We start from the raw sequence: 23558 nt of genomic DNA on the forward strand, positions 1-23558 counted from the left end.
AAACAATGATATTGGGACCTCACTATCCTGCTCTTCCGCCCTTTACCAGTGGAAAGAGGCAGGGCTGCCTTACATCTCCCATATTTGCCATCACTACTGAACTGTTGACTACATAACAGAACTGGAACTACTCAGTAACTTTCATTATACGCAGACGATTTCCCTCTATACATTCCTAACCTAATTTTATCTGTTTCTGCAGTGCAGGAATTTTCAATATAACTCCCTAGAAGCAGCTTTCGCCCTGGCAAAGTACGTATGATAGTATCTAAGAGATCTCAATTACAAACTCATTCTAGTGATACAGCACAAACACGATCAAGGAGCTTGAAAAGTTGGTGTATTCCTTTAAACAATACATGCAACAGTTGTTTTAGCAGAAAGTTCAGTCCATCACAAAACCAACTGCAAACAGACAAACTGCAAGCAAGGGGCTGGCTTATCAGGAGCATTATGAAACTGTTTGAAGTGCAATTAACAGTGACATGTGAAGTGTCAAAGAAATCCTTGACATGTATTGTCAGCTGTCTATGGTGTGGGAACAGTTTCTGCTTCTGTGCACGATTAAAATTGAAAGGTAAAACACACCAAAGCAAAACCATGCCATTGTACCTTGTAATGGGATGGATCCTTGTATGCATTTGCATGTAGTATAAAATTCTTCACAAAAAACACAAGATGCATATGAAAACTATTGTTCTCCTTCCAAAAATACACTCATCTCTCAAAAAAAATGACAGCATGAGCAGGGCCCTGTTCCTCACACGTGATGACACCGAAGATATACAGAGTTGACAAGGTTTAGTTATGGAACCATGCTTTACAATCTTCAGCAAACCATCAGGCAATGCTTTATTCATTGTACTAGAGATGAAACGGTGTAAAAATGTAATATCAAGATTATAGTGACCAAAATGATCACAGTTATCAGTATCATCACAGAGTTGTTAAAGGGTGCTGTCACAGATGAGATGATACAGGGTTTCCCTGCTGCCTGCCCACTCTGTAAACAAGGGAAAAGCAGATGTATCATCATTATAATTTTCAGTGCTGTGACGTCCTTCAGAGCACAGACAGTGTAGACACTCCCGTCACTTGTCCAGCACAGTGCTGTTAAACCATAAACACCACAGCTATACTGCTTGGGGATGAAAGAGTGAGCTGCAGCCCCAAAATAAGTTTCAGACACACAATCAGCAATCGGAAAGCTCTGACTGTCACAGGAGCACAAACCCAGGAAGAGACACTACAGAAAAACCGCCTTATACCAACTAACTTTGGTGAAAAAGGGTATTAGAGGGCTGAAAAAATCTCCAGAGGAGCACTATCACTGCTTTTTACTGGTAATACTAACCATCTGGCATCTTGACTATGATTTAGCCTGAAACTAGCAACCGTTTCATCTCTAAATAGTACAGGGTTTCCATTGTTTTTTTCAGGGAACCAGGCTGGCATGTTAGTAGTGGCATAAGGTTACTCTGAAGTTATTCAGAAGTTTTACAACTTGGGTAATCAATTGAATAAATGAATATCGTATAATTAGAACAAAAGAAGTGAAAGGACGGTCAGTGAGCACTGTATGGATGGATGAACGGGCAGCGTGACTCACCAGAGAAGGGAAAAAGGCATGTGCCATGGTGAGTTTCTCTACCTTGTCTCTGAGGGAAAAGGTTCCATGAGCCCCAGCAGGTAGGAAGCAGTTCTGCACTTTCAGCTGGCCGAGGTTGGCCACAATGACCCTCGGTGACCTTGAGCTCTCTGGGATGAGAATAACTGGGGCCCCAGCCTCGATATCCAGCAAAACCCTAGATGCCCGCTGAGGATGGTACCGCACCTGTGTGGAGAGACAGGAGACCAGAGAGGAGGACAGGGACAGGAAAAGGTTAGATAAAGAAAGTGAAATTGATAGACAGAGTGGGAGAAAATTTAACTTAGGAAATAAATTGAGCAGGAATCAGCTGAGAAATATTTTAGACATCAAAAATATTACTGGATAATATATGAATCAAGCACTGTCATTATAATGGTAAAGAGCCCCAGGATCCAGCACTCACAGCCTGGCCTTCCATTGCAGCCCTCTGCCTGCCCAGGACATCCTGTAGCTGGGTGAAGTGTTGGATGAATGCTACCACCTCGGACTGGAAGCGCTGGGTGTGGACGTACTGCACTGAGGCCATCTGCAGGAACACCTTGATATCGCATTCCCGCTCCAGGTGGGGATCAGGCTGGCTGTACCTGATCAGACCAGAACACAAAGGTAACTAAAAAAAAGAGTTCTTTGGTATCACGCAGATTAACTGTGTCTGGTTAACTTCTGTGATACATACTTATGGATGTTGAAAATAAGGGCCTCCCCTCCTCGTGTGGTGAAACGTTCTCGGTAGAGATCACCATGTGGCGTCAGGTCACTCAGGGACAAACTTCCTAGACTGCCATGTAATTCTAGGTTGCCATCTGAAATATTAGGCACAATGTGATTATGAACATAACATCAAATTATCTTCAAGACTAAACCTTAAAGAAATTATTTGTCTTATCTAAGCAAGGTGAATTTTTTAAGTTTTCCATACACACCCAACATTTCAAGATGAGCAGATAATTTGGACACACTAGCTCGGGCAAGCTCATTGAGCTTCTTGTTCAGTATAAGAGACAAAGAATGAACCTAAAAATGAAAACATAGACAAGTTTAGTCATGAAGCACTCCCATCAGAACTGATTCTTACAGCTTCACCTAGACTGACAGAGAAAGAATTAACATGAATCTGATACATTTTCAGAGCAAATCATACCATGGTTTCACTGTGAAAGTGCAGTATAGACTATAATACAAATCCCAACAGTGCTGCTTGGTGTGGCATATAAATGATTTTCCAGTAACACAAAACTACTGTTTTAAATTTCATTTAAAAGGTCGCAGTCATATAATGGGATGCAGCTAACAACTATTTTCAACATTTATTAATCTACTGATTATTTCTACTAGGTTTCTTTAGGTTTCTTTCTACTAGGTTTCTTTCTCCACCTTGACCACATTGAAAATCTGTTATATGATATATTAATATATTTCACAAATCTGGTCAAACTGTCAACTGTCCGTTGTGCCAGAGGAAAAGTCAGAGCACCACCAAAACCAGTACCATTCATCCTCTGAGGACCATAAATGTCTGAACAAAATTTAATGTGAGTCCATCCAGCAGATAGAATTAAATGATGGATGGACAGATGGTCACTGCCATTCCTAGAACACTGCAGCTAGTGTGGCTAACAAATATAAATAACATATAACATATGACATTTTTCATAGATTATATACATACTGTATATGTTCAATATACTGTAGGTGAACATTACATTACACATACATCAACTACAGTCTACCAACTGGACTGCACTCTGTCCATTGACCTACCTTTAGGTCCACTTTAGTGTTGACGGCCTCTGTTGTCTCCTCTTCATTGACGTCTGGCTCATACAGAGGGTGTCCTGGCACAGACTGAAGTGACACAGGGGGGACCTTCACAGCATGATTATTGGCTGTGGAGCCAATACCAAAGAAGTCTAGAATAACCACCCACGTCTGCAGTGTAATCAAAACGTCCAGGCAGTTGAAGTCAATATCCACACTTCGTCCCACACTGCCATAGCGTGTTTTGAACTCTGGGTGGTTCTGGTCCACGAGCAGCACATTGATATGAACTAATGAGTCATCAAAGTTTGGATCTAGCTGAGGTGAGGGTGTATGGCGGGTAGGAGAGGGAGGTGGAGTGCTGGGACAGTCCGGGTCCCTCTTGGCTTTGCGACTGCTAGCTGAAGGGGTGCTGGGATGCCTCTGGTAGAGCTGGAAGACGTTCTGGGCCTCCTCCATGTGAGCAGGCAGTGAGCGAGGCATGTCTGGGTACAGGACATTGGATGCTGATGGACAGCTTTGAGAAAGGTATTCCTTTGGACTGAAGGTGGAAGGCTTGGGAGCTCCGCGAGACACCATCAAGTGTTTGTACTTAGACTCAGGGTTCGGCTCCAGGAGGTCTTCCATTAGCAGTGAGCGCAGTGCCAGTTGGACTGCCAGTAAGTGAGGGTGGTCTCTGGTAAAGTCTCCCTCCAGATCCTGGAAGCGCAGACTGACTAAGCCCTGGGAGCCCTGGGTCAGGTCAGCACTGAGCTGGACCTGCAATTCTGCCACATGTAAGGTCACTTTTAGCTGAGTGAATGTGGGAGAGTCAAGAGCAGGTTTGTGAGACTGTAGAGGCAATGGAGAGGAAAACGAGGAGTGGGAGAAGCTGATATGGGGAGGGTCCCTTGCAAATAGTCCTCCCTGGGGATCAGGAAAGCGGTGAGGTCTGGTGGAGGAGGGAGTTGGTGGTGGGGGTGTGGGTGGTTGGCTGGGTGTGACACGTTGCTCCTCAATGAGGGACAAATTGTCCAGTGTCTGGAGGACTTGTTCATACACAGACTTGCACAGGAACACCTATCACCAGAGAGTCAGATATTGACACAATTAATGAACATCAAACTTGTTATGTAATGGCCCTGCACACCCACACTGACATTTTGATTTATTCTGGCTGATTAGATCTCTGCTCATATTGATGGTGGGTGGAGCTATGCTGCAATTGCAATTTGTCCTGCCCTAACACTTGGAACAATGAAAAGCAGAATTAAGTCCAATCTGTTCATGTCCAGAAAATGATGAGATCATTTCACATAGGCCAAAATAAAATTCTGGTCTAAGATGATTGTTAAAAAAAGGCTACTACTCTACATCTAAATTTTCTAAACTTCTAAACTTTGATTTTCATTGTAATCAACTGTAAATACGTTATAATACGTCCTCTGAGCATCTACATCTTCAGGACAGACTGGAGGCTACAGTGAATCATAATTGGAAAGTTACGAGACGGACCGGGGCTAGCTGTTTAGCGTGCTAGCTTCAGTGTAAGAAAAGATGTGATAGAAACGATTTAACATTGGTGTTTCTCTCCACCTCTGGAGACAGCTGCTGGTGAGTAAAATCATGAATTTTGATGCTGAATGCAATGTTTCTTCTAGACTGATTGATAGACTGCTGTTAATGCTAACGTTAGCTATGTAGCAACAGCAAAACTTACATATAGCTCCTTTAACTGTGATGGAAAGAATGGCAACAGAGGGAAAGCCAAAATTAATGAGTGAATAAGGACAGTAAGAATAACTGAGAGCAACAGAGTGGTGAGTATGAGTTGACTGTGGTTCACTGAATTTACTTTGTGAGGTATTACAGTAAAGTTGACCACCTCTTTATATTTGTTAAAAGGCCTTAATTGGGGACTGATCTCTCTCAAGTTGGCCACAATATAAATTCTGCTAGTATTTCAGACACAAGCATTATATAATACCGACTTATATTCGAGAATTTACAGTATTGGTATAGTGTATACCTGAACAGGGTTGACGAATTTGCCCTCAATCCTTAGTAACCCTGTGCTCCTGCAGGGCTCCTCCGTGGTAAGGAAGATAAACTGGGTGGTGTCTTCATCAACAGGAACTTTTTCCAAGGTGAACTTTATAGTGGTGTCTTTCAATATATGGAAGGCTGATAAAGAAAATTATGTGAACTTTTGTTAGAAGCTGCATATAAAATGTATGTTTGTATTTTTTTCATTACCATGTACTATGTACCATTCAGAATACAACAATCCTTAGCATCTGCAACTTATTTGTAACTAATTCTCACCTTTTCCCCGGCTGAGGGATTCAAAAAAGTCATGACGTGTGAACTGAGGTTCATCACGACTGATGCTCCCATTGCGAGATGGTGGCATGGTGCCAGCACCGTCCCCTCTGGCCGGCCTCTTCAAAACCAGATGACTCATGTTGAGTGAATACAGCCGAATATCCTTCACAAATACCTGCAACCTCTCCCCATCAGAGTCTTGCCCAGGCACAAAATTCTGGATCGTTATGCTTCCCAAATGACCAACCAATAGCTCAGGGTGTCCAGGCTTGCGGGGAATGGACACAACTGGTGATTCAATGCTGATATCAAGGGTGAGCTTCACCAAGAATGTATCCAAGGTGGATTCAGGTTCCTCCATGGCAGCATCCTCCTCATCGTCAAATGGATAAGCCCAGCTCTGACTCTGAGTCCGAGTTCTCCGTGAGGGAGTCTCAAAGAGTGACACCATACCACTGTACTCTGCCGTCTTGGTGGCTAGAACTGTTGACACTTTGGTGGCAGCACTTTTCAACATGGACCGGAAATTGTCTTCTACTTCATTAGCAGACAGACTCAGCTCCTTCAAGAACTTAGCTGAGTGATTATAGTGCAAGGATGCCATTTGAAGCTTTAAGGAACAGTCTCCTTGGGCTCTCTCCGTAAGCTGAAAATTTAAAGCTTCTGAGGGAGAACCTCCTGTGTCAGCAAGGAATGTTAGTCCGCCAAGAGTTGAGGAGTTGTCTTCAACACTGCCAATGCTGACCACAAACTGGCTTCGGCCTCCTTCCTGGGTCAGGTCCACCAACTGCATGGACCCAAGTGAACCATTGATGTCCCATCGACTTCCCATAGACACATTTACCTTGGTGCCAGTGATGCTGGCAGTGGCAATCTTTAGCCCTTTCTTCTCAGCAACCAGGACACTGCCAGTGGACACGGTCCGAAGGAGAAGGAGGTTAAGGCGGTGGATCTCTACAGTCAGCTCTTTACTCTGGTCATAAGTGGCTTGATATGTCCCCTCCTCTTGCTCACTGTAAGGCTGTGTTGTATGTTGCTGCGCCGATGATGTCCAAGTGCTTTCTTCTTTGGGGAAAGACTTCTGAAGGAACTTGAGTAGCTCCACCATGGTCTCAGGGTTGAGAATGATATCCAGATTGTTGACTTGCATGCTTGTCACCTGAAGGGAGCTGTCAAGGTTCATCGAAGGGCAGTCTGAGCTCACAAACTGGTACTCAAGCTTAATTAGGGCCTCCTGGTCCTTGAAAAAGGAACTGAAGGGGGAGATTCTATCCCCGGGCATAACAGAGGTTGACTCACTATGGTGGCCCTGATGTTCGGGAGACCTGCCATCGGGGGATGATACAGGAGACGAAGGTTGGCTCTCTCGGAGGCTGCCTGTGGGTATGTCAAAACTGAGATGCTTATGAGAAGCCACAAGGAGGTCGAAATCTGAGCCATAAGTCTGTAAGGTGTCCACCAGCAGAAGACCATGGACAGTCAGAGAGACTTCAGCATCATAAGGCCGCTTGACAAAATGAGCATTTGTGCCAAATACCTTGAGAACAGATATGTAGCGGCCATCACTCTCTACACCAAGCTGCATATAGTTAATGTTGAACTCAGCTAACAGTAGACGGGACTCCACCAGGACTTCCCGTGTGTGCTGCTCTAAAGTCATCACACTCTGTGTCAGGTTCTTGGCTGAACCCTGCAGCTTCCAGGAGCTGTCCTCCCTCTGAAATATCTTGTCATGGCGAAGGGTAAGAGGGTCAGGGGACCTTATATTGGGGCCTCTCTCTTGACTTTTGTCCTCTTCACTCACAGCTGGACTGGTTAGCCTAGCCAGGCAACTCCTAAGGGCAGTCATCTTCTCGAGGTTGATATGGACTTTGAGGTCTGGTAGAGCTCCTGAGAGTACAGCCCCAGGGAGTTGGGGGTCTGATGTATAGCGCAGTCTCTGCTCAAGCTGCAGCAGCACATTAAACTTTTCCACCACATGAGTGGGGCCTACCTCGCTCTCTTGAAGATGTTTCCAGTTGTCCTTATAGCGACCAACCATTATCTGCAGGTCCTTAAAGGACAAAGAGTATTTTTCATAAAGCTTCCTGCTGTAGGCCTGTGTAATTTCAGGAGATATGAGGTTGGGAAGTTCAGGGCTTTTGAGTTGTGTTTTCAAAGGCATGTCTGTTTCAGGTGGTGGAGACTCTGGCGGGGTGGCAAGGGGCGTCTGGTACTCATCATCACTCATGTCTTCCTTTTCAGGCTGCGTAGCTTTTGAGCTGGCCTTATTGTCATCTTCAAAGAAAATGAATAGTGATGAGCTGAGTTAGAAACCTCATTTGGTAAAGGAATTATAATATCTGCACATGTCCTTTTACTTTTAAAAATGGATGATAGTTTTACCTTGAGAGTTTGTGAGGAGAATCCTGCCTAGATCAACGATAACTAGCATCGGGTCCCCTGACTGGAAATCATCAGGAAAAATCACCTGGGGTGCACAGATGTCCAGTTTCATGGTCCAACGCTTACTGTTTTCCTACAAAGCAAACACATCAAATGTATTTAGGAATTATTCAACTGACAATAAGTACATGTCGCCATCCGGGGAATCACTCTTACAATAAACTCTCCCACGAGTAGCTGATCAATGGTTTGTCGGATCTCTGCCTTGGTCTGCATCTTCAGCTTGTTGTACTGCCTCCTGGCAGCCTCTGCCACTCTCAGCTCCAGCTCTGACTGATAGCCAAAACCTGTGGATCAAAGAAATATGTTCACAATCTTCTGAATTAGAGGACTGTCAGTTTGTGGCTTGCTTGATAGGTTTTATGTATATGTATATATACACACAGTATAATTACACATTATTATGTTTACATACAGCATTAAAAAAAGTTTCAGTACTTGCCTGAGGTGTGAACTCTTCCTTTATAGAAGAATTCGGCAACTTTTTTGATTGCTTGTGGGTTATAGACGATGTTCAATGGACTAGTGCTCACTTCCAGTCTTCTCTCAAACTTACACCTTGGAGGGTTACGCTCATAAATCATCTCAAACACAGGTGAAGATGAGTAGTCTGCACTGCATCCTGACAAGACAAAAACAAAACACAAATAGTATCTATTAAGAGACAAACTCTTTGGCCACTGCTGGTAGGAATATGGTGCCTTGCTATTCATACTGCCACCAAAATCTGATTATTGCCACTTTACTTTAAAGAGTTGTTGAACTGGCATTTTGTAAACAGGACCATGAGCATAAAGTTCTGTTAGCGCCCCCTAAAGGCAGGCATTGTAATTACTGCCCCCTGTAATGCTGATGATTTGAATAATTCGGCCACAATTCAACCCTCATTTCAGTTAAATCATCAGCCCTTTTTTCACAACGGTTTCTGCTTGTTGTTTCAGTTTTCTCACTCTGGTGCTGAATGTAGTGAGGCTGGATAAACTACTCATGAGCCACGAGTGCTAAAACATAAAACCTGAGGCTGATATAGGAGATAAGTGTGGAGTGTCAGCTCTGCAGCGGTCCTGGACTGTAGTTTATGGCCAGAGACCAAGTGACACTACAGTAAGGTTTAAGTAGCGATGACAAAGCACAAAAAATAATGCTGAGTATTCTTAAAAATGAAAAAAATATCGATAGACTAGAAAAGTCAGGGACCACATGCACATAAATAAAGAAGTTATAGCAAGTTTTATGTTGAGTGAACGTGCTGACTTTGTAACAAATGCAACTGGCAGGGTGGGAATATTGATAAACTAAAAGATTTTTTAAGGTTTATTTATACTCAATTATATAATTGCCCATATAAAACAGATTAGCTCACATCTGACAGCTTGAAGACGGTGGTCATGAGGTCACATGAGCATTGAAAGTATTATTCAATTTCGTTAAAACAGATAAAATATTGTTAAATCAGTTTCTTAAAAACATACAACAGAAGTCTTACCAAAGGTGCTGCTGGACTGGCCTGATGGCTGATTAGTGGCAACAACAACTTTGTCCTACAAGTGACAGATATTATAAAAACATTAGGTGATACAGTATACGTTCAAACTGTTCTTCATATAATGAACTTGCTGCCCACCTCTGTCTGTCACTTCTTACCGTTTTGGGAGACACCAGCACAGGGAAGATGGTGCCCTGAGTGGTCAAGTCTCTCAGGAACAAACAACCCAGTTTAACAGACAGCAGGGAGGACTCTGAGCGGGGGAGAGACTCCACAATCACCTTCACACCTGTGGAGATGGGGTCACAGTAAATTCAATCACAAAATTGTGGTGGGTGGTAGAAATGAAGCTGTATGGCAATGTCAATATTGCTCAGCTACATCGAAGCGATTCAGTCATTTGTTTGTGTTATTTGTTTTAGTGGTATTGAGCAGGGGTGCACTCAGTTTTGTTGTGGCATATTTTATGAGGTCACAGTGACCTTTGACCTCAAATTCTAAATTAAATAAATAAGTAGTAGTTAATATTTCCGTCCAAGGTTTTCCTGAGATATAATTTTTAACGAGAACGGGACGGACAAACGGACGGATGGAGAATCTGAAAAAACATAATGCGTCCGTCTATGCAGAAGCCAAAAAAACTGCCACTTCACCACTGTGAAAAAATATACTGTTAACCTAAATAACCCTGAAACACCTTTCCATCTGTCCAAACACTGCTTCTTTGTACCTGAGAATTCCAACTGGATGACCCCACTCTCATGCAGCGTGTCCCCCCTCCTGTCCTGGTGGAAGAGTGTGACTCCGCCCTTCTCCAGTAAGAACTCCAGGCGGGCAAACAGGTGATCTCGTCTGGTGAAGGTGTTCAGTGTGTGAGAGTCCTCCAACGGGTCGAATAAGTCTTCTGTCTCTGCTGGAGAAGCAAATCATCAGGATCAGCAGTCAGTGCAGGAATAATACAATAAATAACACAAAACACATAAATCTAATTTATTATACAAAACTCCAGACTAGACCACAAAGATCTAGACACTGTCCAGTGCAACAGAATATGCAATTCAAATAAAACCAGTTGTGTGGCACCAACATCTACTACAGCTTCTAAAGAGACTAAAGACAGATGTCAGCACACAGTGGAGTCTCTCACCTAAAATATCCCAGGAGGACGGACTTGGCAGGAGCTCTTCAGGCCTGTTTGGGTCCTGGGAATCTCCATACCAGCCTCCCCAGCCTGGGAACCAAGACTGCAGGTACTGTATCATCCCTGAGCTCCCACTCTTAGGGATGGACGTGGTGGGTGAACAGGACTGGGGGTCGGTGCTGGGCTCTCGCACAGTCTAGAAGAAGAGACAGAGAACATGTGCTGAAACTACGACAAAGATGCATTTGGTACATCAGTGTGATGATTGTGAGAAGTACTTTTTGTGTCATTAACAGGACTTTAATCTAAGCAGACAGGCATTTCTCCTCCCACAAAGACAGTTGATATGTTGAAATTTTCATTTCATACACTACTGTACATCCCTATGAATCGTCTAAGGTTACCTCTGCGATCTCTTCCTGCTTTCGAGACCAGTCGTGGACAACTTCTCTGAGACTCTGCAGCTCCTCTAACGTCTGCTCCTCTTCCACTCGCTCCAGTTCACTCTAGGTGACAAAGACAAGCATCAGTTCAGTGACGTGTGTTTCTAAGTACACGTGAAAGTACATCATCACAAAATACAAAACCAAAAACACTTGGTCGTTTTCAACTATATACTTTAATTGGATGAAGGATTTTAGTCATCAGACGTCTGGATTCTAAATAATCAGAGAAAAACGCTGAGCAAATGTTAGACAGCTCAGCTAAGATCTGCGACAAGTTGTCCTTTGTCCGCTGAAGAGCGTCAGCTACCTCTGTGGATAATTCAGCTGCCGGCAAAAACCTCCTGAACGTCTGATTCATAAGTTATCAAAGAAACAACTGAAACAAAGGGTAGCAGCAGCCTCACATCTGCTTTATTCAGTGCTTTTACTGGTTATAAACACCGGGTCTGTTTGTTGCATAGAAGAAGAGACTTGTATAGATAATTCAGCTCCAGGTAAAAACCTCCTGAACCGCTGACACTGAAGGAATCCAAACCAGGAGAGGCTTATGAAGCAATGAATAAGCAATGGTGGTGAAGACAACAACTCCCATGATCCCACGCTATTACATGACATCACTCAACACCGTCTTTTGTTATTGTTTTGACTGAGAGACCCATAGTGGTAGAGGTTATATAAAAGATACAATCAAAACAGGGACTTGCTCATCTGAACACTGTTCCACAGCACTGCTAGAGGTCACAAACTGCACTGGGTATCTTTTAACTGCCTGTAAAATATCCTCTTAGAGGTCAGATGGACTCACTTCACTGACATCTGAATTCTTAAATAAAGAAAATGATCATATAAGTAAAACCTTACTATGCTGCATTGTAAATAGCTTTAATTCAGTGAGCTAAACATTACAATTCATCGTGAATTTAAATTTGAATCTGTCTGCATAAAGGTGCCTTGCATCTATTCATTATTAATAAAAAAAAATTAAAAAATCATTAGTCATCATCATAAATTAAATCAACATTACAACTCCAGGTGGAAATGCTGTTTCAAAGGTTTGTGACTACATTAAGTAAAATTATTTTATGATTCCTATCAATAAAATGAAAGGGAATAGGTGGGACAATATATAATCAACATGTGTTAGTTGTTGTTGTTTAGACTTAATGTTACTGATTTATTATATATAAAGATATGAATAATATAGTCTCTTAAGTGTGTGTTCCAGTGCAGCACCTCTTCCTGAGGACTCAGTGGGACTGCTCTGAGCTTTCTGAAGTAGAGGCTGGTGTAGGTCTGGGCATCTCGGGCTCGCTGCAGGGCAAAGTCCCAGTTGCCTCGCCGCCGCTGCTCCCTGATCTCACTCAGGTTGGCCTGGATGGCAAACATCCACCACTGCCGGCAGCTGCAGGGAAACACAATGTCGCATGGTCTGATATAAAGGTTTATTACACAGACAATATGTGCAATGAGGTGCAATGTGGAATGCTCTTAAAGGTTGTATATAAGAGATTTTACAAAATTACATAGCGGTAAATAAGTATTTTCTTAGTAAAGATATATTGGAGTACTGGCATCCTGAGCAGAGGACAAAGTCACACCCCCTGTGTGGGGGTGTGTAATCAGAGCTTCTCTGGTCGTTGTTTTGATAGCTGGTCCTGACAAGCGTGCATGTTAGTGCATGTGAGTCCCTCCTGAGAACGACCTTTTAGAATTTCCTCCACTGAAGAAACCACATTTTTTGGCTGAAAAGGCTCCGACAGAGAAAGAGATAAGACCAGAGCACAGGAGGAGTTAAGTTTTTACCAGCTCCCTCAGTGTCGTTCGTCAGGCTGGTCCCAGTGGATCAGTCCGACCGTGGAGCCAATACTGGCTTTAACAAGATGTAGATACCTAGGAGCTGCTAAAGGGCTCAGAACTGTTCTTTCTTCTCCTCATTGTGTTAGTAACTTGATGCTGCATAATGTTTCATGTCTGTTTTCATTAGTGACTGGGAGACATGACAACGTTAGCTACCTTGCGGTTACCAACATTATGAATGTGTTCAGCAAATGCTGCTATCGCTAGCTGGCAATGATTGTGGCTGGAGTGTTTTTTGTTGACTCTCATGTACACAGGGTAACTTTATACACTAAACACACTGTGTGTTCAGTGCCCACTTTCACTGGGCGTCAATAATAAGGGAAGCTGAAGGTGTGGTCGACAAAGCGTTTGTTTTGATTTGAGATGCTGGTGATCTAGTGGGACGTCTCATGGCCGTCAATATCATGTACAGAAGTTTAAGGCTGGGCTCAAAAACAAGTGTAAAAAAATAAGACTGGTGAATAATTCAGTTTCTACTCTGAGAGAAAGTTAACTCACTCTTTGTTCCCACAATAAAAAAAACTCAAGTGTCTAAGTGTGAACTTACTTTCCAGAAATGGGGACTTTGGGTCTCCATTTACGGTAAAGCATCTCTCTCTCCCGGCGGTCTAGCTCTTTAAGGAAGGCCATGATCTGCTGGTACTGTACCTAAGGGACAACACAAACCACACGCACACACACACACACACACACACACACACACACACACACACACACACACACACACACACACACACACATACACACAGTCAGAAATTGTCTGAAAGCTTCTGTTACATAAGCTAATGATCAAACATTTGCTTGATGAAACTCAGGCTTTGGTTTAGAGATATGTGAAATTAGGTTGTGCTGTAAAAATAAACCGTCGTTTTAGTACTTTTATTTGGAATATGAGTCTGGACCAGACTGATGAATCCACAGGAAGGAGGTGGTCAGCTCCTGCCAGTGCCACTTCCTGTCACTTGGGCCTCACGGCTAAGGTACATTTGCTGACTGGATTAAAAATGAATGACTCTGAAAATCTAAAATCTTCTCAGGTTAATCAGTCCTTATGTAGTCTCCTCTTTACTTCGGAAGAAACGATATTCACTTTTTAATACCAATACTATTTACATTCACTGATTAGTTCTTATTCTACTCTCATTTTTTGTGTGCTGATAAGTTACTGTCATTAAAAAGCAATGCAGATGTTTTAAAAAGACAGGTAGTCCCGTTGTTTTTAACTTCATACATGTGCGATGCGAGTGTGTGTGTGTGTGTGTGTGTGTGTGCGTGCAGAGTCTAACTCATGCAAATCCCCACATTAGATTCCCAGGGTTTGTTGTTGTTTGCTTGTTCCCCTTTCTTTTGTAAGTGTGCGTGAAAGTGTGTAAAAGTGACTGAAGAAGAAGAAGGACATCAGGTGTTTATAGAGACCTGTGACAAGCGTAGGGACATGGGCTCCAGCTGAACCTGGCCCTCGATCCGTGGGGTGTGTCGGGACCTCAGAGGCTCCTTGGAGGCGTTTCTTCTGAGCAGCACGGAGGCACACACTGGTTCGAAGATGTACTGATGCTCACGGCTCTGCATGCACCGGGTCATCGCATCCTGTGCAGTTACAAAATGAATCAGACAAGTCATATGGAATTTGACCTTAGAGCCGAGACGATGCATTTACATCTAATTTGGTTTTGCATCATCACAGTGCATCGCTCATGAAACTTTCTGAGTGCTTCACCAAGCAGCTTCTATTCTGTGCTTCATGATTCATGATTTCATTCTTTACTATACTCATATTATCTTACTATATCACATTATTATTACTATTATCATTTTGTAAGATTAGGCATTAATCAAAACATGTAACTTAACCAACACTATGATAATGTTTAAATTTAAGTCACGTGCGTAAATTAATTTACTTCACATCATGTATCCCTTTAACATCACATCTCACCCTTAGGTGCACAAACAACAGATCACTGTCACTCATGACTAGATGCTGTGTTGTTAGCAGGAATGTCTTTTCTCTGGGGTTCAGTTCAGTTTGTCGAGATAATAATTTATAGTAAATCTTGTTTTAAAGTTTTAAATTCATTTTTTGACTGTATTTTTAACTTCACCACCTGAAAAATGTCAGGTGGCGCAACCAAATTTATATACTTTCCTTCGATTTATAAGTGAAATGTTTGGCAAGTATACCTGAGTGTGTCTATAGTGGCTAACACATTTTTATAATAAAATAACATTTTCCTAGTTTTACCTTGGTTGTACCACCTGACATGAAAAGTGTACCAGCCTAACTATGAGTTGAAAGTAGCTATTTTTATCAATATTTGAGAGAGCTCTTTTCACTCATCAATAAAGATCACTTGGGGTCCTCTGGCTGATGGAATATCCTGTTTGATGTTGTAACTATTCACTTCAGAATAAAAGATGCATGTATACAGTTGCACCACCCTGACATTTGACAATACACAAATTCCCGGACAAAAGTTTTTGAATTATCTTAACACCTTTAAAACTATTAATATTTGTGAATTTAGTTTATTTGAAAGGTCTCAAAAATAAAATCATGCCACAGTATTTATTTTGAATTTATTATTATTAAAATATCATATTTAATACTTTTCTCAGGCTGTTCATTAACTCGGACGGTTGCACCACCAGACATTTTGGTGGTTTGAGATGCCAAAATATAAAATATATACATTATTATAATGTACTGAAAACATGATCAAACTACAGCAGTTTTATAGAATAAAATGATGCATGTCATGAATGAATTAAAATTATTTTAAAGGAAAGTAATGCACTCGGACACAAAAATATGCACGTCATGTCAATGATCCTGACGTTGTCACCACATTCCTGACCTGGATCTGATTTGCCGGCAGCTGTCCCAGCATTTCACACTCTGTGTCCCAGTAGACACAGAAGTCTTCAATCTCCAGCTGCTTTTGTCGGAGCGACTTCTGGACCTGCAAATACAAAGAAAGTTTCTGTTAACCTTTAATGCAAAAGACCCATGGTGGTCATGACTGAACCGAATGGAGACTTTGAGTGAACACTTACCGACTCTTTGGAGGGGTTCTGAGCAGAAATGTTGTTGATGCAAACCCCAAAGGAGAAGGGTTTCTCGGGGTTGGAGAAGTCGTCCTCAAATCTAAGATGCACATCTTGAATGTTCAGCTACAAATAAGACAGAAAAAAGTTCAATCTGTACCTCAGGGTCAAATAATAACAACTTCCTGATTACTTTAGGCAGGCCAGGCACAGTGTCGGGACAGCAACATGGAAATTCTTTGTCCTGATGTTTGGAAGTGATTTACCTACTTAGATATTCTTCTTTTTGAGTGTATGGTTAAAACTTTGCCTATGTTGTGAATGAAGATTATAAAGTTCAGTTTTTGTCGTACTCTGGCGTTGATTTAATCGTATGGTCATTTTAGAGCGTGGAGTTTGTGCTGCTTTTGAACTGTGCTGTATTATAGTATTATACTAAGATCTCTTACGAATATCTAGTCCACACTTACTGATCAGGAATGGGGTGGACTATTTACTATTTGCAATGGGGTGTTTGAACTGAATATGCATGGTTATTTTTGATAGTCCCAGTTATTGTATCTAATATTGGATAACTTACCTCAATGTTTTCCACAATCCTGGTGACCACTGAGGCAGTGACAGAGTACCAGTATGACTCTCCTCTCTGTTCACACTCACTCTGGAAGAGTCAAACACATACACACATCAACAACAACAAAGACTGTTAAAGATAAAAGTGCTTGGTAGAGAAGTGTATAGATTTGACACAATAAAATAACTAAAGGAGGCAATGAACACACACATCAGGACAAGAGGGCAAAGCCACAAAGTCCAGTTCCATTATCTGATTTAGATAAGACTCAGTTTGCTTGAGGGAGAATTTGGGATTCTTTTTTTTTTTTTTCTCTGACAATTCAGACTTGTGACCTGGTATCAGATTGATTCCTGTAGCAACAGGAACCAGTCTGAAAACCAGCGCTCTCTTTGTCTGTGGTTCAAAATCACCACATCAAAACACCAGAGAATAATAGTTTGGGGACATAACCTCAATTAATTGAAGAAGTGACATGTGACATATGTTGAATATATCTACAAGTCCGTAGCTACTCGAGTGTTCCCCTGGGCCTCCAACGCTCATTATAGACTAGTAAACTAAATCGATAAAAAAGTTTTTTTTCCATTAGTGGGACAAGTGAAAAGCACATTTTATCTCTAGCGTTGATCCACCTACTTTGAATTTGTCCTCGAGGGCCTGGAGGAGACGTTTCTTGCGTTCCCTCTCCTCCTCTCTCTCCTTCTCTCCATCATACTCCTGCAGCTCGGTGGGGCCGATGATCAGGTTGAGCTGGGACATGGAGATGACCCATGGGTCACTGTGTGGCCGGTAGAAAGGGATCTGGAGAGTAATCTTTCCAATGAAGCCTGGTGAAAGACACAATGATGCACAGATCATGGTAAAGGAAGAAATAAACTCAATTTTGACTCTTATTCATATTCATGTCAGTTTTGTTGAAACAAGATGAACGTGATGTGTTTAGGAGCAAAATAAAAGATTTGTAAATCTACAGATGTTATGAATCACCTCTTCTCATCATGTGCATTAAGGCCTTTGTTTTAAACCATGCTGGTTGTTATTCATTGTTAGTGATAATGCTGAAAATAAATTGTTATAAAGTGCAAGATCAGTAATCATTGTGAGAAGTACTCTGACGGTCTCTGTCACTGTCCATGGAGTTGTTTTTTTTAAAAGTCTTGAGCCTTACAGGTTTTAAGAGTCAAAGCATCTCTCAAAACTCCCCCAGACTTGTTTCTTTTCAGCAGCGAATGCAGGTATGTGAGATAAAGAACGCTGCTCCTCCGTCATTAAACTAGAGCACATGTCACCAAACAGGAAAATCCTGATTCAGAATGAGACCGCCAGCGATGCAGAGCAGTGCAGCTACAAAAAGTCCAAAGAGAAACACAAAGCACAGATTTCATTTTCTATCCTTGCATCTGAAGAACAGCGGCTTGTGGTGGCAAAGTATTTTTCTGACGCATGTTGGTTTGATCAACCAATCTTTAAAGACATGTCCATCTGACAGTGTAATTTCAAAGGAGACATTTTATTTAGCAATTACCAACGCACAAGATTAGATCAAAATTATTGCTCTTCCCCAACAGACAGTTCCCTGCTTTATTCACCGAGCATCTGTGGCTGCCTTCCATTTCCAGGAAATGTGCTGTGTCAGAAACTCAAAATGAAACAACAAGCTTCTCTATTGATGGTGGTGGAATTAAAATATATGTGCAAACAATAGCAGTGGTGTCAAGAAGTGACTGAAAAAGTGGGGCTAATTAAAATAATGCAGTTTATGGGATGCCATATACCAGCCATGTTGATTATTGACATCGTGGCCGCTATTACTAAAGACTAGTTAAGTTTTGGTTTATCAGCAAAAAAAACAACAACAACAAAAACAAAAAAAAAATAATAATTTAAGCATGCGCTTCCTGGACAAGTAATCTGAGGGAAATACATGGTCCAATCAAAAAGGATTGATGGCTTTGGTTATAGTTTTTGTAAGTTATGTGTGGTAAGTTTGTGAGGTCAGTCAGTCAACGTGTCTCACCTGCTTTGACTTCAAATGGCAGATCAAACTCTCGGAGGGCATCTTTCCTCAGAGGGAGGTTCTCCAGCTCCACTGCACCTGAACAGGAAACACACACTGTCTGTGCCAATGCCGGGCCGCCTCACTTTCCCAATCAGTGCTGATGGTCTCAATTTAAGTTAAAATTACAATTTGTTATACAACACCTAGCTAAAACTGACACGGTCAACTACAACTGTCCTGCAATGAATCCTCATTCATGAAGGTTTTAATGTTCAGTTTTATTGGGACTGTTTCAGAGACGTGTTGATTCAACAGTATGGTGGTGTATCCTGCTATACTGTGCTATACTGTGAGCTGTTACTATTATTTGTCAATGAGGAAAGACTAAAACACCTCTCTGTATGATGCAATACAGGTCAACAGCACCATAAACTACAGCGTCTACAATGACAAAACAGCTGAATCAGCACCTCACAGAGGCAGTTTCCACACCGACTTAACTTAAACTTCATGATGGATTCATAGGATTTCATGCTGAGCTGTTGTATCAGACTGCATTCATTTTGCCTGGTGTACCTAATAAACTGCCAACTGAGTGTTATCTGACTTTGAGAATGCACAGCGAATTAAAAATGGCTGATTATATGCGACTCAAAGTTTTAGTGGCAGATATGTTGAGTCCATGTGGTGGTTTGTGGTACACTGCTACCAACATATGGCCCTTAAAAACATATGCCACATCTCATCGTACTGACTCTTATAAACAAATACCTCTGCTGGTTATGAAATGCCGATGCTGTGTGCAACTTATAAATGGCTCCTCACTCCAACTTCACCAGCAGAAAGCACAGTCTAGCTGCACGCTAGTGGTGTCACTCTTGTTTTAGGGTCACATGTCAATTCTTAGCTGCATTTTCCTCCAACATCACCCTACACAAACTTTACACCATAGCACGACTGTGAAACTAATGAAGCTATAAGGAAATCTAAATAGGCGGCAAGCAGTGCATCAAACACTGTCATCGTCAAGGTCGAACACTTTACAAATAGTCTTCAAATTCAATTTGCACATACTTGAATGTCAGGAAATCTCTCACTGTCACATAAGACAATTTAGCCTTTCATCTGTACTAATATGTAACTACCTCATGCACAACAATAAAAGCAGAAATCATGTTAACTTTGATGGATTTCAAAAGCCGCCGGGGGAACAATGGAAAACACATTTCAACATCCAGAACACTGCAGTGTGCTTGGTAAAATACTTAGCAATAACTTTAAGGGACCAGTAAAATAGAAGCATGTGTAATTACCTTTCAGAAGCGCGATGGAGAGCTGATCTGTGTTCAGGTTACTGACATATTTGCCCAGGTATGTGTTTAGCACCCAGGCAACAAGGCCCTCCAACATCCTGATAGCTCACAGATGAGGAGAGCTACACCAAGGGAGGAAGCTGTGATGCTGACAAGCACCTTCTTGGTTGTAGCCCTGACAGAAGAGGTGCACAATGTATGATTACTGATCTGAGCAGTAAGTTGCTCACAACTCGGTCTTCATTACGCCAAACACATCCTGTTGTCATGCAGAGATCCTTCACCTGCCAAACTCCATTCAAAAATGTAAAAAGTTAATTTCTTCATAGCCACAAACCAACATAGTCCAAGCTTCAGTGTGACTTTAAAGGCTTTTCAATAATTGTTAGTCTGTCTATAAATTCGGCAGACAGGGCCCTGATCAAACGCCAGGCGTTCACTGCAGACGGTACTGTCTTTGTCTAGTCTTTGGGTTCAGCACCTATACCACAACATCAAACATGGCCACGCTGTTTAACGGGGTTTTTGATAAAAGTGTGTTTAAGTTACATATTCGGGGACCGTTAGTTTCTTTAGCAGCAGCTTGGCGACAGAAACTAAAGTGAAAGTGTCCGAGGTCGTGTCTTCAGTGACAGCCAACAGAATTAGTGAAGCGGCCGGTGGCTTACTCACGGCCGCCTTCTTATCCGATGTTGGCAGAGTGACAGTAACTTTAACACCCAACTAAAGTTAGATGTTATCAGAGCAGCAACCCGCCTACAGCCACCATGAACCCTGCGTTAATGTCAAACAGTGAAGCAGAGCTGCTGACTTACCGCTTCAGACGCTCAGTCCGTGCATCGAGCCAGCGTCGCCGAGTCCATGCTGGTCCAGCCGGACGCCGCTGTCAGAGGCTGCTCATGTCCTGTCAGAGCCTCCCAGGACAGGACTCACGCTACAGTGACGGTTAGCGGTACAAGAGCCACACACTTCACACTGCCACGCTTTATTAACACATATTAGCCAAACCAGGGCAAAGTGGAAATGACGAACCTCCTGAAAAGTTGTCACCGTCCGCGAACAGCGCGAAACTCCCGTGGTTGTGGTGACGGACAGGGCAAGGTTGTGATCCCAGTTAGCTCGACACCTAGCTGCGACTAGCATGCGAAGGATGAATGCTCACAGCCGAAAACAGGCGGCCCACGGTGTCACGCTCAAAGGCAACACTAACCGGGTTCGTTTTCACAGAAAACACAGTTCATCCACCCTGAATAAACGGGCGATTATTGCATTTTAAGACTACAGAGCTGTGTGTCGCTGCATCGTAAATAAACACACTTCCTAATAGAAGGGAACTTCCAACACATACTTCCTGTCATGTGACAAAAACAAACCATTCCTCTCGTGTTGCGTTTACGTTCAAACCGGGCACTGGGAATTTAAAACTTCTGCTAATTTGTACTACTACAAAAGTACAACTGTACCAACTGAACATTTTGCAAAGTAATTTACAAAACTTAAACTAGGGCTGCGTAGTATTTTGTTGATGTAGCCTACGTACATACGTACACCTATCCTTCCTGCGTATACATTTTTTCTTGCTGATAGCTGTGAGCGTATTCCCTTTATGTATGTGTCATTATGTTGTATGTGTCATATGTCATGTATGTTGCTGCTGCAACGCAACAATTTCCCAGTTTGGGATCATTAAAGTACTTTGATTGATTGATTGATTGATTGATTGATTAGTTGAAGGCTGTTGTGAACAGCACATTCAAATTGATTCGAACTCTAGAAAATTGACAAAAGAAAGAGACCGTGAACACAACACGAAGACTTCCGGCGGGCACAAGTGCAAATTGTCGTTTTCTCCGCAGAGAGGCGCAGTTCTTCAGAGACCTGCCGGCAGCAGCTAGCAGCACATGCACTGCGTGAAAGCTGAGGTGTAAAATGTAAAAACATTTTCAAAATACCAGAGCTGTGGCACACAAGTACACAAAAGCTACTTAATTACATACAGTAAAAAGAAAAATAAATGCACTACTTGAAGGTCAGATCACCCAAGTTAGAAAGTGGTGGTTCTCTGTCTCGCCTCCAGGGACTGAGATATCTGTCCTGAGATCTGTGCTTCCACTCCAAAACAATGGAGGTGAATATTAATATGTCCCAGTCTATGTGAAGTTGTGTTTAAGTGATATAGATAGATGGCGATGCCTGCTCTCTTTTTTCCTTATATCAGCTGCACAGTTTCCAAAACCGTGAGGAGGAAAAATGAACTGAACTCTGTACAATGGATCCGGTGCCATAATTAAGATGATGATAGGTCATTTATCTTGTCAGCCAGTTTTTGCATGAACAAATTGAAGATATGAAGTGCTTTGTGTGATGTTAACTAAAGTGGGCTCAGAGGAGGGGTGGTGAGGTGGCTGAACCTACAATTTCTGAGACACAGTAAACGTCAGACAGGCAGTATTTTATCTCCAGTTCCAGAAATTATGAAACATCACTAGGCCTCATTCATGAATGTTTAGTTATTTTTCTCCCCAATTTTCTGTGAAAATTAAATAAAAGAAGAACAAGGTTAAAAAAACAAACTCTTCTGCACAGACAGAGTTGCAGCACCTCACCCGGAAAAAGGGAAATCTGGGTCCCTTCCTGGAGCCAGACCTGGGAGGGGAGCTTGCCAGCGAGTGTCACTCTCCTGTCCTCCCCGCTCCAGCAGCTGTCCACCACCACCTGAGCCCCCTGTGACCTGCCCTGCCCCCATGTCACTCAGCTCACAGCCACTCTACACATCCACTACATTTCCTGTCCACTGCCCTTCACCCCCTTCCACAATCTCCAGTAGACAGTCATCCTGCTCCAACAGCTACAGGCCGGTGGCACTGACATCCCACCTGATGAAGACCCTTGACCATCTTCGCCCCCTGGTGAGCGCATCAATGGACCTGCTACAGTTTGCCTATCAGCCTGGGATTGGGCATAGATTCCTCTCTCTCCCGGAGAAGGCTAGGAGCACTGTGAGAACCATCCACGCTCCTGAGGGACGAGCTGGAGTGCACAGGAGTGGACCAATACCTCACTGCATGGATTCTGGACTAACTCAGCAACCGACCACAGTATGTGAGGATACAGGACTGTGTGTCCGACAGGGTTGTATGGGTTGTATGTAGGGTTGTACCCTCTACACTGTAGACTCTCATACGACTTTGCTAACTGCCACCTGCAAAAGTCTTCTCATGATTCTGCGGTTGTCGGCCTCATCACTGATGGGAAGAACAGGGAGTGTGGAGGACTGACCCAGGACTCTGTGGACAGAGGAACTGCCTCCAGATCAATGCTGGGAAAACCAAAGAGCTGGCGGTGGACTTATGCAGGAACAAACACTCCTCAGAGTAGTGCCTGGTTGTTCACCTGGATGATAAACTGGACTGACAACACTTATTATATGAAATACTTTACATATCCACTCTATATTTCAGGTTTTGCTTTTCAGGTTGTTCCATCCCACTAAATGTTGCAAACAAAGAGCATACTAAAAACAAAGCAATCAC

General features: G+C 42.6%; 1 protein-coding gene across 6 annotated transcripts in view; it reads right to left on the reverse strand.

Annotated features, from left to right (window-relative positions):
* The window catches only part of vps13d (vacuolar protein sorting 13 homolog D), a 54093-nt gene extending 32712 nt beyond the window's left edge, over positions 1-21381 (reverse strand). For 3 of the 6 annotated variants that reach the window (XM_071475170.1, XM_071475169.1, XM_071475165.1), the window contains exons 1-25: positions 20841-21381; positions 20026-20200; positions 18731-18808; positions 17350-17540; positions 16717-16797; positions 16146-16262; positions 15947-16051; positions 14508-14678; positions 13639-13739; positions 12465-12633; positions 11190-11291; positions 10792-10981; positions 10375-10557; positions 9803-9933; positions 9645-9699; positions 8601-8780; positions 8315-8445; positions 8099-8231; positions 5714-7990; positions 5418-5572; positions 3413-4468; positions 2575-2665; positions 2328-2454; positions 2055-2235; positions 1610-1834 (exon numbers count right to left, since the gene is read on the reverse strand). In XM_071475170.1, coding sequence (XP_071331271.1) covers positions 1610-1834; positions 2055-2235; positions 2328-2454; positions 2575-2665; positions 3413-4468; positions 5418-5572; positions 5714-7990; positions 8099-8231; positions 8315-8445; positions 8601-8780; positions 9645-9699; positions 9803-9933; positions 10375-10557; positions 10792-10981; positions 11190-11291; positions 12465-12633; positions 13639-13739; positions 14508-14678; positions 15947-16051; positions 16146-16262; positions 16717-16797; positions 17350-17540; positions 18731-18808; positions 20026-20122 — 6327 coding nt within the window. In that variant the 5' untranslated portion in view covers positions 20123-20200; positions 20841-21381. The remainder of the gene's footprint in view (positions 1-1609; positions 1835-2054; positions 2236-2327; positions 2455-2574; positions 2666-3412; positions 4469-5417; positions 5573-5713; positions 7991-8098; positions 8232-8314; positions 8446-8600; positions 8781-9644; positions 9700-9802; positions 9934-10374; positions 10558-10791; positions 10982-11189; positions 11292-12464; positions 12634-13638; positions 13740-14507; positions 14679-15946; positions 16052-16145; positions 16263-16716; positions 16798-17349; positions 17541-18730; positions 18809-20025; positions 20201-20840) is intronic. The other 3 variants (XM_071475171.1, XM_071475166.1, XM_071475167.1) reach the window with 2 other exon arrangements.
* Between the last annotated feature and the right edge of the window lie 2177 nt (positions 21382-23558).

This window comes from Trachinotus anak, unplaced genomic scaffold, assembly GCF_046630095.1.
Source record: "Trachinotus anak isolate AG129_WGS33_773 ecotype Australia unplaced genomic scaffold, CSIRO_AGI_Tana_v1 ptg000004l, whole genome shotgun sequence".
Taxonomy (NCBI): Eukaryota; Metazoa; Chordata; class Actinopteri; order Carangiformes; family Carangidae; genus Trachinotus; species Trachinotus anak.